The 18,377-nt window shown below is 32.9% G+C and overlaps 2 protein-coding genes across 5 annotated transcripts in view; both read left to right on the forward strand.

Annotated features, from left to right (window-relative positions):
* The first annotated feature begins 1,465 nt into the window (after positions 1-1,465).
* On the forward strand, positions 1,466-5,875 carry Npc2b (Niemann-Pick type C-2b). The gene is made up of 3 exons (XM_012375652.2): positions 1,466-1,673; positions 4,615-4,919; positions 5,559-5,875. Exons 1-3 carry the CDS (start codon positions 1,595-1,597, stop codon positions 5,640-5,642), a joined length of 468 nt encoding a protein of 155 aa, XP_012231075.1. The 5' UTR covers positions 1,466-1,594; the 3' UTR covers positions 5,643-5,875.
* Positions 5,876-7,359: 1,484 nt separating this feature from the next.
* LOC105677193 (kin of IRRE-like protein 1) overlaps positions 7,360-18,377 on the forward strand; it is a 337,620-nt gene continuing 326,602 nt past the window's right edge. Inside the window, exons 1-5 of one of the 4 annotated variants that reach the window (XM_012375624.2) lie at positions 7,360-7,628; positions 7,987-8,106; positions 8,198-8,294; positions 8,498-8,622; positions 11,869-12,064. In XM_012375624.2, coding sequence (XP_012231047.1) covers positions 11,884-12,064 — 181 coding nt within the window. In that variant the 5' untranslated portion in view covers positions 7,360-7,628; positions 7,987-8,106; positions 8,198-8,294; positions 8,498-8,622; positions 11,869-11,883. Of the gene's footprint in view, positions 7,629-7,986; positions 8,107-8,197; positions 8,295-8,497; positions 8,623-11,076; positions 11,617-11,868; positions 12,065-15,623; positions 16,309-18,377 lie in introns of those variants that run through there. The other 3 variants (XM_012375623.2, XM_067347905.1, XM_012375625.2) reach the window with 3 other exon arrangements.

The raw sequence follows: 18,377 nt of genomic DNA on the forward strand, positions 1-18,377 counted from the left end.
TTATCATAGATATTTATTAAAAAGGACGATCAACTTTAAAATCATAATTTTCAATCATTGATACGCAAAACTTCGGTTCTTCAAAGTGTTTTGAATGAAATTTTAATAAATATTGCTCTATACAGCATTATATCTCTATAGCACACAATTTTGTTTCAACAATGTTAAAAGATATCTTTGATAAAATGTTGAAAAATTCTGAAATTTAAAAAATAGTTGACTTATGTTCCTTATTTAATGCATTTTAATAATGTTTATCGCAACATATCAGTGTGCTTATATTTATTTATAATATTTTAAAGTTAAAATTAAAACATGTAGAATATAAATTTTTTAATTTATAATTAGCTGTACGATTTGAACGTTTTGAGCTCGAAAAATGAGTAAGATTGCTGCAGATTGATTAAGATTAAAAAAGTGGTTTTTCTACTGCTATTACGATGTATTTAAATAGTAATTAAAACTCTTCTAATACTTATAAACAAAAAACATATACAAATTTCGTGCTAGTATTTTCGTAATTATTCGATCATCTATATAATAAGAATATAACGACATATGACTGTTAAAATTAATAAAAATTAAAAGTAAATGTTACAACCGATAGAGTTGATTTATTGAATATTCATATAAATTTATTCATATCGGGGACGCTGCATTTTAATTTACGTTAAAGCAACTTTCCTAACAAAAGAAACAGGATAATATTTTCTACAAATTTTACTAGATTTACTAGATATGCTCGCGTGTTTCTGACACGATTTTTAACGGATATCAAATATTAAACTTGAAGGTCTATTATTCCCATGTAAATACAAAGCAAACATATCATACGCGTATTATTGACCTCACCTTGAATTTTCGCGTTTACCTTGGCGATCTCATCAGAACTAGTTATATGAAATTTAAGTGAATTAACACTTAAACTTATTCTATATAATCTTGATAAAATGTTTTAAAATAAAGTAAAAAATATATAAATCAAATAAATAAATAAATAAGCAAACTAACTCAAAATAAAAGTAAAATATGATAATTAAAAGTAATGTAATTAAAATTAATAGTAATAAGTAGTAATATGTAAAAAACAAGATTATTTGAAGATTTTTACGTGTATTGATATATTTTTATCAACAATGTTCTAGAAACATATTCACTATAATAATTTTAATAGTTCTTAATATTCGATTAATATTTGTTCAACGTTTTATTCCAACGTTAATATTTTTCTAATTTATTTTTAATTCCTTTATTATATCTTTTTACAAGAATAGCTAATTTTCTCTCTTTATTATTACATCGATTATCATATCTCAAGATATCACACAAGTTGCAATTAGTAGAAAAATCTTGATACGTGAGTGTTTTATTAAATTGAAATTAATGCGTGAATACTATCGTTCGGACTTTGAGGCTTTGTTTTGTTACTCCCTTCCTTCTACTCTAGTCTATTTAAGCAGGTGAGCTGCGGTACGGTACCGCCAGTCGCAGTCGTCACTCGACCCGTCAGTCGAGAGTTGAACTTGAGTCTGATTGGACCAATAGGCATAGCACTGACAAGATTCTTTAAGCAGTACGAAACACTTTCACCAAGATGCTGAGGGAAGCAATTTTCGTTTTTACAGCAGTTCTCGCGTTGACTGGAGCAACTATAGTTAATCAGTGTGAAACAGGTACGTAAAATACAAAATATGTAAAAATATATTAACCCAGCAAATATACCAGTTTTTGATAAAGTTTGTGTTAAAGATTTTTATGTTTTCGGTTTAATAATTTTTTTCAATTATTTAAAAAATGGAAAATATTACCTTGTATTTTATAATTCAAATATTGCTAGTTTTAATCGTTTTCATAGTGTAGTTTTCCTTGATTGAATATCAATTAAAATTCAGCATTCCATTAGTTTGCGATTTATTTTCATATAGCATTATTCAATGTATGGTGAAAAATATAATAAATAGAAACTTATTAAACTATAATTTGGCACTCAACAAGAAAATCGTTAAATATATTTCAAATATGTAAGAGAAAATTTTCTTTTGATAAAGTGTTTTGTGTATTTTTTGTGTAAATATTTCTTTTTTATGGAAAATTGTAAGAATTTTTTGAGGAAATCTACTGATATGGTTAAGTGCTAACGATGGAGTTATCATTAATGTCTGTATTCTTGTCGACAATGTCAGGTTCCGTTACTATTGAATGTTTTTTTGTGAAACTTTCTCAGCGTTACATTCCAATACATCGTACAAGATATTCTTCAAATATCTGGTCATATTTTACCAATGTATTTAACTAATCATAATGATGAAACAATGTCACAAATCTGCAAATATTTTCTTTCTGAGTTATAATTCTTAAATTTGCAAGACATAAACTTTAACAAAAGTTTTTTATACCTTATTCTCAAAAAATTTTAAATGTTATTAAAGATAAACATTGTGTAGTTTAAGAAACATCATATGTTTTGTCGTTATATAATCCTGATTCTACATTTCGTTATATCAAATAACACCTGTGCATCCCCCCCCCCCATACAAGCTTTACTTAAACGTTGAAATTTTTTATTAGCATATGACTTGATCTATGTTCGATTGTCTTTGATCATTTTATTAGTACGTTTCATAAAATACTGGCAAACTTGACAAAATATTTTTAAAATCTCTTGCAAGCAAAAGACTGCGCAACATGATTTTTTTCCCACGTATGTATTGTTTGGCGTATCAATTTTTTCTTGCTAAATTTTCTCAAGCTACGTTACGTCGTCACAAATATACGCCCGCCATTGTATGACAAATTGCTCGGGCACGATTATTCTTTAGAAATTATTAGATGTCGAGATCATAGTGAATTATCACGCAAGATGAACGAATGAGCAGTTAGCGATTATGTCGAAGATTGTCTCTCGTGGTATGGTATATGCTATAATTAGTGTTCTCGTAATGTTATCATGCACGATGCGTTTAATGACTACTAATTATTGAAGGTACAATGTGAACGAGACAACGAGCTGCAATATTGTTATTAATACTCATATAATTACTTACGAGAAACATAATTAACACGCGGTGAAAGTGACGAGCGGAATACTAACGTGAGTAATAATTTACGACCGACGTGTTTCATCGTTAGAATTTCAATGCTGGATTGGAAACTTGGTGTAATAAATAAATATTATGTTTCGTACATGTTTTTAAACGTTACTTTCTTCACCGGTCTATCTAAAATTGTGCAATCGAAAGCAGTAAAAAGAATTATATACGAACATAGAGTGTATGTTTGTTAGAACGTCGTGATTAAAGACCAACCGATTTATAAATACCGTTATAATTACAGTTGAAGTTTATCAAGATTAGTAAAAAAATATGTGGCATTGAGTGTGATGTTATGTGCATTTTATAGTCTATTTTGCTCCGATAGCCGTTCACTTCAGCATGCGCACTTTTAATAAAAAGAAATAGAAAACAATTTTTTTTTCATCAAATAATACTTTTTATGAATTAAACTTTTTCGACTTATTATATAATTTTTACCGTATAACGCATTTAAGTGAAACTTTCAGTGTTTGAATTATTACAAAGATTACATAAATAATAATTGTATTTAGAAATATTATAAAATGTCTTCGCGCAAATATTTATTGCAGTAGCATTCATACTACTATTAAGAATCGTTTCTTGTAAATCAAGTATACTTTGCCTGATTATATTTTAGAATCTTAGATATGCTTATTCATGCTACGTTCATGTCAAAGCTTAAAAAAAATTGCTTAACATTTGCAGTGTAATCAACGCAATTTTGCTCCAATAGTCGTTTACTTTTAATGATGACAATATTATAGCTTTCAATAAGAAAAAAATAGAAAAAAAAATTTTTTTTTTATTAAATACTTTTTATGAACTAAACTTTTTCGATTTATTATATAATTTTTACTGTATAACGCATTTAAGTGAAACTTTCAGTGTTTGAATTATTACAAAAATGTTTTTAATTTTTGCGCTGTTATACTAATTCCATAATTTATTATAGATACTTATAGAACTTATTGTTACATTAATGTCTAATTTTTCTAAATGTATATTATTTCATTAAATTAGAGAGAGAGAAAGAGAGAGAGAGAGAGAGAGAGAGAGAGAGAGAGAGAGAAAACTAATTGTTAATTTAATATTTATTACTATGAATATGACGATATGATAAATGAAATAACAAAGTATCTATTTAAGCATATCCAATTTATAGTTTTCTTTTATAACGTATTCTTTCTGATTGCATTGACCACATTTTTACTCTACTTTAAGATTTGATGAAGGAGATCAAGTATTAAAGATCTCAAGGTGATCTACCTTCTGGATTTAAAGAATTCTTTCTAATAAGTAAATCTCTTCTTCTGAATGAACAAGCTGTGAATTACTATTTTAATTCCTGTTTTTTAAGTTGCTTTCTATAAATAGAGAATAATGAAATTTCCAATTAAGTATATTAATATATGTAATTATTACGTAGTTAATTAATATACGTAATGAAGTAATTTAAAAGTATTATTATGCAAAAATATATAACAAGCACAATATTGTAGTTAGAATAATTTCATTGATTTAATACTAATTGTGATTTTAGACATGCCATATGAAGATTCTACGCAGATCTCTGTGTCCGGCTGTGAACAACCTGTGTGTATATTAAAACAAGGATCGACTATTACCATAGAGATCAAAATCGTGCCGAGCAGAACCATTGAGAACTTGATCAATGCAGTGAGCGGAGTTATTTTCAATGTACCATTACCCTTCATAGGAGTCGACGGAACAAGTGCCTGCGATAATATTTACAATAAGGATGGTACAAAAGTTGGATGTCCGTTGCGAGAAGGCGTCGAATATGTTTATAAGAATAGTTTCCCTATATTGCCAATATATCCCAGGGTAATTTTGCAAACTTTTTTATAGCTTAAAAGGCATTTTGGACAATTTATAATTTGCGATAAAATTCAAAACAGCATTCTATTTATAATTTTATATGTCTCATGTAATATTGAAAATATTTGAAAAATTTGAATGTACACATGTATAAAATATTTTGTATATGCATATATGTACCGTTGATTATGAAAGTAGTCTAAGTCAAAAATTTTGATGATTTTTTTATTTTGAGATATTTCGACTTTATAGATCGATATAATACAAAATAAATGATAAAATCAATAATTTTTTACTTAGATCATTTTCATAATCAATGGCACATATATAGGTTGCATGTGTGTATGCTAAATCTTCAAATATTTTTTATTACATAAAATTATAAATATATAAATTATTTCTATCTCAAATTTTGTTGAATTATAGAATGTCTAAAGTGGATCTAAGAATTGCAGAATTCTGCATTTTTGTAGTATATATATAATAATATATAATAATTACAAATATGTAATAACATAAATGGATAGATTAAAATAGCTTCATATTGTTCGAGTTGTAAACCAGTTCAATTATTTAATTGCATAAGACTTATTTCTTTTATGAATGCTTTTTCCTGTAGTAATTAATATTTATTACTCTTTATAGGTTGCAGTAACCGTACGTTATGCATTGCGAGAAGGAAATAATCAAGTGTTATGCTTTGACATACCATCGAAAATTACGAAATAAACTATTCAATTGTAAATTTGGACATGTAATTAAAGATTATAGTATAATCTATCTGATCTTTCAAGCCATCTTATGTAATTTAATTGGTCAACATTATGCAGCATTCTGAATGCAAAATATGATTCTATATCTTGCAACAAACAAATATTGTATATTACAACATGTATTTTATATATTATAACAGATATCTGTATTAAAATCTTTTTAATAAAATAATTTTTCATTTATTAAAATATTTATTTTACTTATTTTACCTATTCTTTGCATTAATTTTTAAGTTTTTTTAAATATATTACCAAAGCTAAAATATCTTACGATATATTATTATCTTATTCATGCTTGTCTTATTCATATTGAAATAAGTTATGAAATAGTTCATAATGTATTATACTAAGTACGACAGTTGCAATACTTAATTATGGTTGCAAATACTTAATTATGGTTTACTTTTTATCTGTGAATGCAACTGATAATTAGTATCATCATGTATCATTCATAGTATCATAATGTATCATTCATTAATTTGTGAGTGACTAGCTATGCACATACTGGTTATATAAACTGCAATTAATTTTTTTAAGGCAACATATTCAAAGATGTTTACTCCAGTTTCTTCATCGCAAATTATTACAAAATAAGCTCTGGGTTTCGTTATTATCGAGTTCAGATAAAGAGGAAATTGATGTAGTCAATTGCTGTTAATATTCTACCAATATAACAAGTATATATCATTCTTAAAAGAAGCAATATAAATAGATCTTCAATAATAAGTATGTAATGAATAATATTAATGCAGTTAATAATAAAATAAAAACATGTACATACCTAACGACGATTGTGCACCAACTTTTGTCACATTTCAGCGCGGAAGTATCCATATCAAATGCGAAAGGGATTTGAATCGATTCCAGATACACAGAAATCATTGACAGAGATGGATCGTTGATACTGAAATGATAGCATTGGTGTGTAATAATAGTTATGCACGATGCAGCTAATATCAATGTTTGCTAATGGCAACGAAGACAGTACATACTTGGCGATGATCATGCATCAAAGTACTTTCTCTGCATTTCGACGACGTTCCAAAAATAACGGCGTGAAATATGCAAAGACAATTTCAATCGATTCCGAGCACACGGAAGAGAACCGCGATATTTACGATGAATATTTGATACTTGACGAGAGATACTCACGATTACCATTAACACGTGAAAGTCCATCACAATACTATTCACAACTGTGTTTATCATTTCTATCACAATCTTCTTTTACAATTTTTGCTATCTAGCATCATCATCTTACGATACTCAAAGTATTAAAACAGCCGCCATAGTCACGGTTATGCACAAGAATTGGGAACAACGGTGGAAGGGGACGAGTCCTGAAGCTTGTTTCTTCATAGTTCCAGGTTTTACCGTTAGAGGCGCTGTTATTAGCTACTCGTTCATATTACTCATTTATAACGCATTCTTACTTAATTATATCGTGTAAATTCTAAAATTAATAGTGCATATTTTTTAATATTGCCTATTTTTAAAGAACTGTACGGTCTTTATGTTTTATTCTCTAAATGCAATTCTTCTCTTTGCAATGCATTTGGTGTTGTGAATGAACCATAAAAGTAATCTCAGATTCATTCTTACCATCTGATTGTTTGTTATGTTTTCAGACCTGTCTCGATCATGGCTGGGTGTATTGCATCGTAACGGATTTCGAATTGTCCGCGTTTGTTAGAATTATTATCGTCGAAAAGTGAATTTCGCTGTCAAAGATTATCGAGCGTTTTCCATAAAGCTTCAGACGTTAGTCGCAACAGTATCGAGCATTGCCTGCAGTTGTCAATATTGTCATATTCGTATCAACAATCCGATTCCGTATATCCGGAGAGAATTGATCGAAATCCTATTCACTTGTTCACATTGTTTTTTCGGTTTTTTTTGCCGAATTGTTACAACAATGAAATTGATGCATCACCATCGCCAGGTATATTTATTCTGTTCTATAATTCTTTCTCTCTTAAAATGCCGATGTATTTAGGTTCATTTTATGTTAAATATAGGAAATACAATTAGTATGAAGATATGCACTTATATGTGAACTGTGATTGGTCCATTAGAATTATCACTTTAAAAACCGTCATTTTGTTGTTCGATAATTTCAAAGTATGATCAAATTGCTTTCATATCGCTACATTTTTCGGGATTGTTACTACCTAACAGTGAATCTCGCGTGCGAGAGATTATTGCGGAGATTATTACTGTTTCTCGTAAAGTATCGAAGGTTTATAGCAAACTGAAATATCTCGTACAATCATTACTAAAGACCGATGTTGTTTTTTCAGAGTATTCGCGATCTGTCTCTGTGTGTACCTAAAAATCGATCGAATTGTTTTCATATATTTCACGCCGTTATTTTCTCGTCGAATTGCAACAACAGTATTTTGGTGCATGTTCATTGCTAGGTATGTACATGTTTCTGTTACACCATTAGTGAACATCGATATTAGTTACATCGTGCACAACAACTATTATATACCAATACTATCATTTCAGTATTAGCGATCTATCTCTGTGTATCTGAAATCGATTCAAATCCGTTTCGTATATTTGATGTGAAACGCGACAAAAGTTGGTACACAATCAACGTTAGGTATGTTTTTATTTCATCCATTTCTTTATACCTGAAATTGATTAAAATTTTTATTTTTATTTCATTATTAGCTACATTGATATTATTTATTACATGCTTATTATTAATCATAATATATTTATATTGTTTTTTAAAAAAAGTATTTTGTAATTATTTTATATTAGCTATATCATGTATAACGACAATCAATGTTATTATTTCAGTATCTATGATCCATTTCTGTGTGCTTGGAATCGATTCAAATTCGCGTATTTGATACCGAAACTTCCTCGCCGAAACACGACAAAAGTTGGTGCACAATCATCGTTACGTTACATCAAATGCACAGGTATGTATATGTTTTTATTTCATCCATTTCTTTATATCTGAAATTGATTAAAATTCTCTTTGCATATTTGTTGCTGCTACTTTTTTGTTGAAACATAGTAAAAGTGTACAATTTCTATCAAGTATATTATTCTACAATTGCTAGATTAATATTATTTTATTTTTTATTATTTATATTAAAAATAATATTAAATATTATTAAAATTTATTTTTTTGTATTGTAAAATTTATTTCTCGCATCGCTTCTATCAAATAATACTTTACGATTATTTTAATTAATGGTATTAAATTGGTATTTATTTTATTACCAAATATTTGAACCAATATATCCATTATTGCAATGTTATCACCAGTTGATCAAAAGTTTGCAAGTATATAATCATGGATAGAAGCCATGTGAGAAATTTACACATATGAATATTAAAAATGTAGAAAAATGAAAAAAATAACTTGCAAATGGAGCATGTAACTCGACAAAGAGTGATATGAAATATGTGTATATATAGTTCTTGTAAAAATCTCAATAAAAAGAAAAATTCTGTGCGCATCTCTCGTAGAATGAACGAATTTATGAGCGCAAGCTTTTATGAGATATTTAGAAGAATATAAAAGGTAAATTCTTGAAAAAAATTTTTTTTTATATTTAAAAATATTTTCTGGAAAAACAGAAGACAGAACATTAAATTATCATTGTGTTGGTAAGGTAACATTTTCTGCGAGTTTTGAGAATGACAAAATAATAAAGAGACGAAAATATATTAAAAAGTAATTACGTGCACGAACGCAATAAATTCACATATCCGCTATAACGTTTTTCTTATGGTTTATCGCGTATGTTATGACGCTTTTCACGGATATAATCGCTACAGTGAATTTATAAGGTACGTTTAATGTTCGGTAATCCACAGTACTGCGCTGATATTATCGTTGCATTTCAATTGGTGAGAATGTGGGTAATAATTACAAGTACAGAGATCACTATAACTCTTTAATTACGATACTGGACGGTTCACAAGATGAGATTAATGGTTTATCGCGTTCTGAATGACAAATTGCTAACAAATATTATGTAATTAGTTTAAATAACACTGATATTAAAAAATAGCAACAGAAAAAAACGTATAAAAATTGATACATAAAATTGATGTTATTATTCAACATAACAGTAATATATTATCAATTAATTAGATATTAAAAAATTTATTTTTGCAATTTTTATAAAATAAATATAAAATAATATATTAAACTGTGTTAGTACACTATTAAATACTATTATTAAATAAATATGTTAATGAAATAATTAGTAGTAGATTTGCATACTTAGATTGAAATAGACAGTACAATCTTTTCGTAAATACTGTAAATACATAATATGTAACATTTTGCCGGCTTATGCAAATCCGATTTTATGTTTTCATGCTTGCAGTGGTTCATTAATCTCTTCTATCTTTGCAGGAAAATCAACATATTTCACCGCGTGAACCTTTCGTGCAAAATTCAATATGTTATATATTAAAATATTTGCAAGATGTTTGCTCGTGCATTTGGCTAAATCTGTAGAAAATGGCTAAATTTGTCGCGTGAAAATTCGGTTAAAATTATCAACAAAAGCTCGTCATTATTATATTTGGAAAATTATAAAAACGGTTCAAATTAAACCAACTTTTTAGTAATAGTAAAAAGTTGCTAAAATTTTCTATATTATTTTATTTTTAATTTATAAATAGTTTGCATTTTTAAAATGCATATAAATCAATTGAGTATGGGTATCACGTTTTGTGTGGAAACAAACGTCGCTGATAACGATTAAAAAATTGAAATGTGTATTGAGATACACGGTAATAAATAGTTGAATTGCAGTATTTGATAATATAGTGTAGTACAATAGGAGTTGTGTGTGCCTTGAAACGTTATGTTGCATATCATATCATATAATCCGTTAGGAAATGACGATGGATATCTATAAAATATAAATGTGCGTATAAACATATCTTGCGAGTATGCCCAATAAAATATTAAATTAATTGATAGTAATTAAATGGTAAATGATATCATATTAATCAATATGCAAATTATATATTGATAAGTAATTTTAATATTGTACTAATATCTATCATTCAGTTAATATTTCACTGAATATAGTACAAATATTTCCAATCACTGGATGAATGTATCTATTAAGTGTTCCGAAATTTAGTAAATCACTTTTTATCTATAAATTAATTAATTTGATCGGTTTAAAAATTAATTTTTTTTATATTAAAATGGTTGGTAATTTTGAATTTCACGATAAAGCGCGCGTAATTTTTTATGCGTGTTTATAGGTGTAGTAAGCTTTAAGCGTAAGAAATTGACCACTCACAGATATCACAGAAGAATAATCGACTATGATTGGTCAATTTCTTAGACTCGGCTTTACAGTTGCTACCTCTGTTCGCGCTCTTCCGTACTAATTTCATACGTTCAAATATTTCGCGAATGTTCTGTGTCTCTCGGGTCGTTTGTCCGTTGTTCGTCCATCAAAAGCGATTTAAGCGGATAAATAAGTGCATTCACGGTGACTATTGCGAGGCATCGGGCGATTATTGATGCCGATGCCTTGGTTATTATGTGCGATTGTAGTTAACCGCGATCGCGCGATCCTAATCCGCTCTATCAACTGCTATCACTGGGTCGGTCGCGTAATGGCGGGTCGGGCATCGTCCAATTATTCCAATTGTTCGACGATCGTTAGGCTGTGCTAGAAATGTAAGCGATAGCTCTCGGTTGTTTCGTTTACGACATTCGATTCGCGGTTTAGAGCACGTGTAGTGAACGCGCGAGCGAGACGTGGTTTTTATTTCGTGGTTCGTGGCAAATGCTTCCGATTCCAAGCATAACCACTGGTGCATTTTTGAATTCGCTTATTAATTGTACGCACAAAGTACATAATCGCATCGCGAGTGTCGAATGAATCAGCCGTTTGTCAGCCGATAGCAGCCAGTCGAATACACCGGTAATTCATTGTTTTGTTTACGATATTCGGTTCGTGGTCGATTGAATGTCACAGCGCGAGAATATGGTTTTTTATTTGATTATTGTAATTGAAGCTAAATCATTATATATGTATTGCACTTTTCTATTTAATTATTAAATATTTTAAATATATTATCACAATTAAATTTTTATTAAATATAATATCGCAAGTATGTTAATATTATATAATATTATTATTTTTATATATTTCTTCTATATTATGTGATTCCAGCTGGGATGCTGAGACATGGAAACATGGAGATGCAAGAAAATGGAGAGGCTGAGGAAAAACTACATCGACACTACATCGACACTACATCGACACTACATCGACACTACATCGACACTACATATAATCAAGGAGAAACTATATAATCTTAGATTGGCGCTGGAAAAGTCAGGAAAGAGGCAGCATGGTGCAGCGATGAGTGAGTAAATTTATTTGTTTACCTGATTATCAATTGATTGATTGCCATAATTGATTGCGCTTTGATTCGCTGTAATTAAGTAGGCAGGATTGATATCTTATTTACTGATTATTTGATAAAATTTGTAAAACATATGTATGGTAATACCGATATTCGTATTTCTCTTGACGTTACTAAACCTGAAAAGTATGGTAATTTTGATCTCTCTCTCTCAATTTTTGTAAAAACTTTTTTTGACAAAGTAAAAGTCAATATTTAATATTTGCATGTGAAGTGTGGTGTATAATTAAGTTATGTAAAGTCGGATTTTCATATTCTACACCTCACTTATTAAAGTCTGAAAGTAAACGCAGACTGATAGAAATTGACTGAATTATTTCCTGTTTACGTATTATTCATTTTAAATATTAATCAATATACTCACTCTATGGTATAATTAATTATAAATGATATACATTTCATTGCATATATATCCGCCGAAAGATATGAATGCGATTTACATCGATCATTTGACGTTTATGTAAAGTAGTAAATGAACTACGCGATTTAAATTAATTAATGTATATTAGTATTACAGCAGCACGTTTGTCAGTATCTAATTTACGTTGCATAAATTAATTTTATGACCGAAGGTTAATTTATATACAAACCTCACGCGGGAGTTGTCAAATGCTATATAATGTATAACATATTTATTGATTTCATTCTCAGCAAAATGTTTTAACATTCATTATTCAATAATTCCTTCATTAAATTATTTTCCTTAAGTGAACTACTTTACATAATCGTTAAGTAAAAGAACTTGCTAAAATATATTATAAATTTTTAAAAATTAATTTATTATAAAATTGTGCAATTTTTCAAATGTGCACTATAGATTTTTAATGTCGAATTTTTTCAATCTTCAAGATGACCATATTTCGCACTGTTTATAGCATAATTAGCCGAAACTCAATAACGAAAATGAATGATTTTTACTGTATTTACTGCAGTTTAGCATTTTATCAAATATTATAAATATTCCGTGTGTATCGTTGCCAGATATTGTCGTTGTTTTTGACCTTTTGTATCGCATAGTAGTAACGTACGCACATCGCATTCCGGTGCACAGAAGTTTCGAGTAATATGCAAATATTACGGCGCGGCTAATTACATGGGTATCGTAACAGTTTCAGCGGCCCGCCTAATTTACGTTGGTCGTTATTTTACGACCATAATTTAAACCATTTATTTTTGCATCGCACCGCTTCACACAATAAATAATCAAGTGCTACCTTCGTCTCTTCTCATGTTTTTTTTAAATTTTTATCTTTAATCGCACATTTGCATATGCATAATTGGTAAATCATTATTGGCAGCTCTTTTGCGTTCACCGATACGCAATAGCACATATTCCCTTAGATACAGATACTGATATCTCTATCGTAGTACCCCTGGAGGTGCACACTCGTACACTGTGTTACATAAGCACAGCAAATTATCAGTGAGCACAAATTCGCATTAATAGTAATTATTTGTCTATTAAATCCACCATCCGAGGATGCACTCACCTCGAGAATTTGCCGAGTAAGCACGCGTTTTATATTTCCCGATCGATGCAATTTCCTATCAATCACCATCAATAATCAACAAATTAATTAGACATATGTAAGCAAGCGCATGCATCCAATTCTTTCTTCGTTTCATTACTGCGAAATAATATATCCGTTGGCAGAGCTTCCGGCGGATACCGGTAAACATTTATCGATGCCATCGGCTACTCTGCACTCGCATATCGTTCCATTCTATTTCGCGGAAGGAGGGATGGGTGAGAGGGCGGCACGGCGGGGTGCCAAAGAGCACGCGTGTGTATCCAGCCGGGCATCCCTTTCACCTCTGCCCACTCCGGCGACGTGCATTATCCGAGTATACGCGCCCCCTTAGATATAGAAACAGACATCCCTTTCTGCCGTAGTATCCTCCCTGTTGGCGGTGGCGGTGGTGGTGCACGAGTCGGAACCCCCCTTTCTCTGCGCCCACCCTCACCTCCTCCACCTACAACGCCACCTCCTCGGGAGGCTTTGCAGCCTGCGCGTCCGTCGCGGCGCCGTTTGCTCGTCTTTTCCGTCAGTGTGCCGTCCGCCGTCGGTCGAGAACCACGTGTTCCCAGTGGCGTGTCGCGTTGCTTCGCGAGGGGTTATCGCGCATCTCTTCGTGCCGCTCGCAAACAGCCGGGCGATAACCGCGGCGAGATAACGAGCAGCTCGGAAAAAAAACATCCACGCGCGCGCGACGTGCCGCAAAATTTTTCTCGAGGACGCCGCGGATGACACTCGTGGGACTTGGTTCGAGTTTAACGCGCACATGTCAATTTTTTCCGTGGAACGAACATAACTAGGAATAATCCACAAAGTGAAGAAAAAGCAATTTATTTATGTTTTTTTGCTTTTAAATAAAATATACTGCAACGGACAGGTTTATAGGGTCACGTTTTTGTCAGTGCGGCGTATTCATTCCTTCGATATGCTCCTCGCAATCTTTTGATGTACATACCCGGATGCGAGCGATGAAATGGCTTACCACACGAAGGGATGAATGAAAATCATCGGAGGATTCCCGTTTCGGAGCGAACTCCGCTCGATAAAAAGATCTGCGATGACTACGTGATCGAATTCGTCGTCCACTCTCAATCTTCCCTCGAATCGATTCCAGGTGGTTCGCGACCATTGCTGTCCCAACGTGATTGCAGGCCTTTGCGTCCCCTCGGTCGTTACTTGGACCGATTCCAGGAAAACCCCAAATCTGTGGTAGCCTGGCGTGATTGAACATCTCCGCAGTCCTTCGCTTTTTATACATTTTGCGATCGCTCGTCATCGGCAAACTCGTGTCCAGAACGGTGAACTTCCAAACGAACCCTGACTTTAATCTTGCCGATTATCAGAAATCTTAGCATCTTAATAAATTTACTCCCAATCGGCACGCGTGTTAGAACGATAAGCGGTTTAAAAATTATTCGGTGAAAAAGTCACTCATTTGGATCACGAAGTGATTGGACGTGAGATTGTGTTTATTTTGCAATTAGCCGGATGGATAATAATCAGAGACCGATCGTTATTGTGAAGAGACACTTGTGCTCCGCAAATGATACATGAAAGTTTCACTGTGAACGTGATAATATCTATACGACGGACAATCGCGTCACAATTTAGCGCAATAACAATCCGAAGAGACCTCGTTTGAACTACACTTGTATCGATCGTAAAATCTTCGTTACTCGCCATTTAAAAAAAAACACCGAACGTCACAGGTGGAAAACATTCTCCAATTTTTTTCTAATTCCTCATTCTCTCGGTAACGACGCGGCGAACTGTCCCCCAAGTCGCATCATGGTCAGTGGGGATTGCAGACACCATGGTGGAGGTTACGGGTTATCAGCGCTGGCGGCGCTTGGATAGATCGGAAGTGCGCGAGATTTTCCGCTACCTCGGAGATTATCGCGCTCGTACCGCGTTTTAATAACGGACGAAACAGCGACGAGAGGAGTGCGGCGGGAAGAATAGAGAGGGGCGGGAAGGGAGGGTGAAAAAAGTGTGCGCGACGAGAGAATGCGCGGCGCCGCGGGTGCTTTAATTAGTGTTTAATTAGAGACGAAAAACAGGGCGCACGGGCGCTGCGGGTACCGAAGCGCTTATTGCCGGTAGACTGGCAGCCGCACCGGAGCCGTGGATTCGGCGGACGCGACGGGGAATGCGGTCGCGGAAACGAGAATCCAGCGGGTGGCTACCTTAGAATTGAGAAACAAAAGGAACATCCATCATCGGTTGCGAGTTTGCATCTCGTCGTGTATCTTGGAGAACGAAATATACGAAACTACGAAGGGGATCGTCACGGACAGTGATTGCCGATCGCGCGATTACAGATCGCTTCTCGCGATCCCGAAGAGCCCTTAGACCGGAAGGAAATGGAGCCAGCCGAGCGGACTATCGTGCGTATAATTCGCGAGTGACTCTGAAACGATGACTTTACTCGGGGCTCGACGATCGGCTCACAGACGAGTCCCATAGAGATCGGTTGTGTACGAAGACCTCTGGAGGAAAAGAGTGCATACCGCGCGCGCGACGTTGCATCGTGCGTAATCTTTTTCGTGACGAGGATCTGCGCGGAATAACGAAAGAACATGTGGAGTGTAGTGTTGTTGTTTCTCGGACTAACGAAGGCTGTCTCGTATGTTGCTGGGAGCGGTACCACGGTCGACGAGAAATCGGGTATGTCGGTGTTGCATATTGTTAAGATGCAGTTGAACGAACGCGCAACGACAAGATCATGACTGCGACGTTATTATTAGCATTATACCCCTTGTATTTCCCGCACCGCTATCGGATCTTTTTACCCGCCCACCGGATGCTTCATGTAATGCGCTCGATTTTTCCTGCCGCGGACTCTTCGCGCACGTACACGACGGTGGATGCAAATATAAAATATTATCGCAACAAATTATCCCGATCTCGTGCTGATTGTTAATATTTAGCTTTACTATATATTTGACGGTGCAAAATAAATGGTGAATTTTGCAAAAATCGCTTCCAATTTGCTCAAGCGTTCTTTTAATGTTCGTGATATGTAATGTTGATTGAAAAATTTAATATTTTTAATAATAACTATATTTAAAATAATATTCAGGAAAAAAACAAATGTTGGAGAGCAATTATTTTGCGGACAAATTATGCTTCGAATATGAAACGGAAATATTGTTCGTTCCGTGTTTCGATACGTTCTATGTTTTTATGAAGCGGCTATCTCTGCGTATTTCTGTAAAGTTTGTACAAACTGAAATTACTTTTATCCCGTTTCCTATACTGTACATTCGTCTATTCTGCAGAAAATATCAGACAGGACCAAACTTTATACCGGTACATCGGCAGACTTCAATTTTATTTTCGTCTGTCTCTCATGATGGAGAACGTCGCGACGCGAGAGGCAAAATATATTTTTCCCAGGACCAATCAATGAAAAACAAGCGAGCGATCGCTTTTCGGCATTGATGATGCCTATCCGTTTTTTTTCTTCTTTTTTTTTTGCACGAAATTGTTAACTCTAGCGATAGTTGGTTCAATCTTTCTTCCGTCGTAGAAATAGTTAATTTCTATACATAATCGTAGAAGTATGTTTATCATGAGTATTGTCGTAAAATTATATAATAATCCATATATAATCCACGCATAATTATTATAAACTATTATTTTACTATTTTAAATCTAGAATAAAAATGTGCCCACAATTATAGTTTTTAATATACTATTTCGTGGTTAAATGTTATAAAATGGTCAAAGTTAATTTATATTTTTTCTGGGAAATTAACCGACTGTGTGCAGCTGCGAAAATCATAAATAACATTGCGCGTATAACATAGAAAGTATAGAATTGAACTATTGCCGCAGAATCGTGGTAGAATTTATGATTTTTCGCGCGATTCAACAGGCAGACATTTCCGCAAATCCATAGTGAATGATTACACGCGGAATAAGAAGCTACCGAAAATATCCGCGGTTCTTTGTCGATCGACGGTACGAGGATATCACTTTGTTGATACAAAATATTGCGGGAACATATCAAGAACTTCGGTTATATTCGTTGCGCCATTTCTTTGTACGTCTTCTCTCGTTCTGTCGACCGTCCAATTATTTTTATGAAACCTTTAGGTAGTCGCGCTCGCGTTCACAGACGACATAAGTAACGTGGCGGAAACCTCTGACCTTATTATATCGCTCGTGTTCCAACTTCTCTCGGACACACAGACACAATCGCGAGGCTCCTTGGCGTAGTAAAGAGGAAAACGAAATGTTAAATGCCGAGCACAAATTCGCATGGTATATATAGCTTAAAATCTTTCTTCTTCTTCTGCAATCACAGCAGAATTTCTCCCAGCGCGCTATTTTTAATTCTTCGCAGTGTACTTTCAACTTTATACATTCATCAGTTCGAATAATTAATTGGGTAGTAACATTTCGTCGATATTTCTCTCTTAGTGACGTATTACATTACAAATGGATATTTGACAGTTTTCTAATAGTGCCTATTTAAAGAATAAAATCAAGTACTCTTTGACATTCATTGATACGATCGATTCAATCGTACATCTTCTAAGTGGCTCAATGACATTCGTTCTTTTAACATTGTCGACGTTGTACGTGAATGTAAACTGGTTCAAACTATCTCAAAGTCATTGCATAGCATAGCGCACGATCTGCATTTTTCACGAGCATTACTTATACTTGGCGCCACCAGTGTAAAGCTTTGAACGCGCGAGCGCGTAATCAAATTTTGCGAGTATATA

The sequence above is a fragment of the Linepithema humile genome, chromosome 1 (assembly GCF_040581485.1).
Source record: "Linepithema humile isolate Giens D197 chromosome 1, Lhum_UNIL_v1.0, whole genome shotgun sequence".
NCBI lineage: Eukaryota > Metazoa > Arthropoda > Insecta > Hymenoptera > Formicidae > Linepithema > Linepithema humile.

What these genes read in the sequence shown, in the direction of transcription:
- Npc2b (XM_012375652.2), top strand. Translation starts at nt 1,595, where the DNA reads ATGCTGAGGGAAGCAATTTTCGTTTTTACAGCAGTTCTCGCGTTGACT. An exon ending in AGTTAATCAGTGTGAAACAG is followed by an intron (nt 1,674 to 4,614) that starts GTACGTAAAATA and finishes TTGTGATTTTAG; the next exon opens with ACATGCCATATGAAGATTCT. An exon ending in TATTGCCAATATATCCCAGG is followed by an intron (nt 4,920 to 5,558) that starts GTAATTTTGCAA and finishes TACTCTTTATAG; the next exon opens with GTTGCAGTAACCGTACGTTA.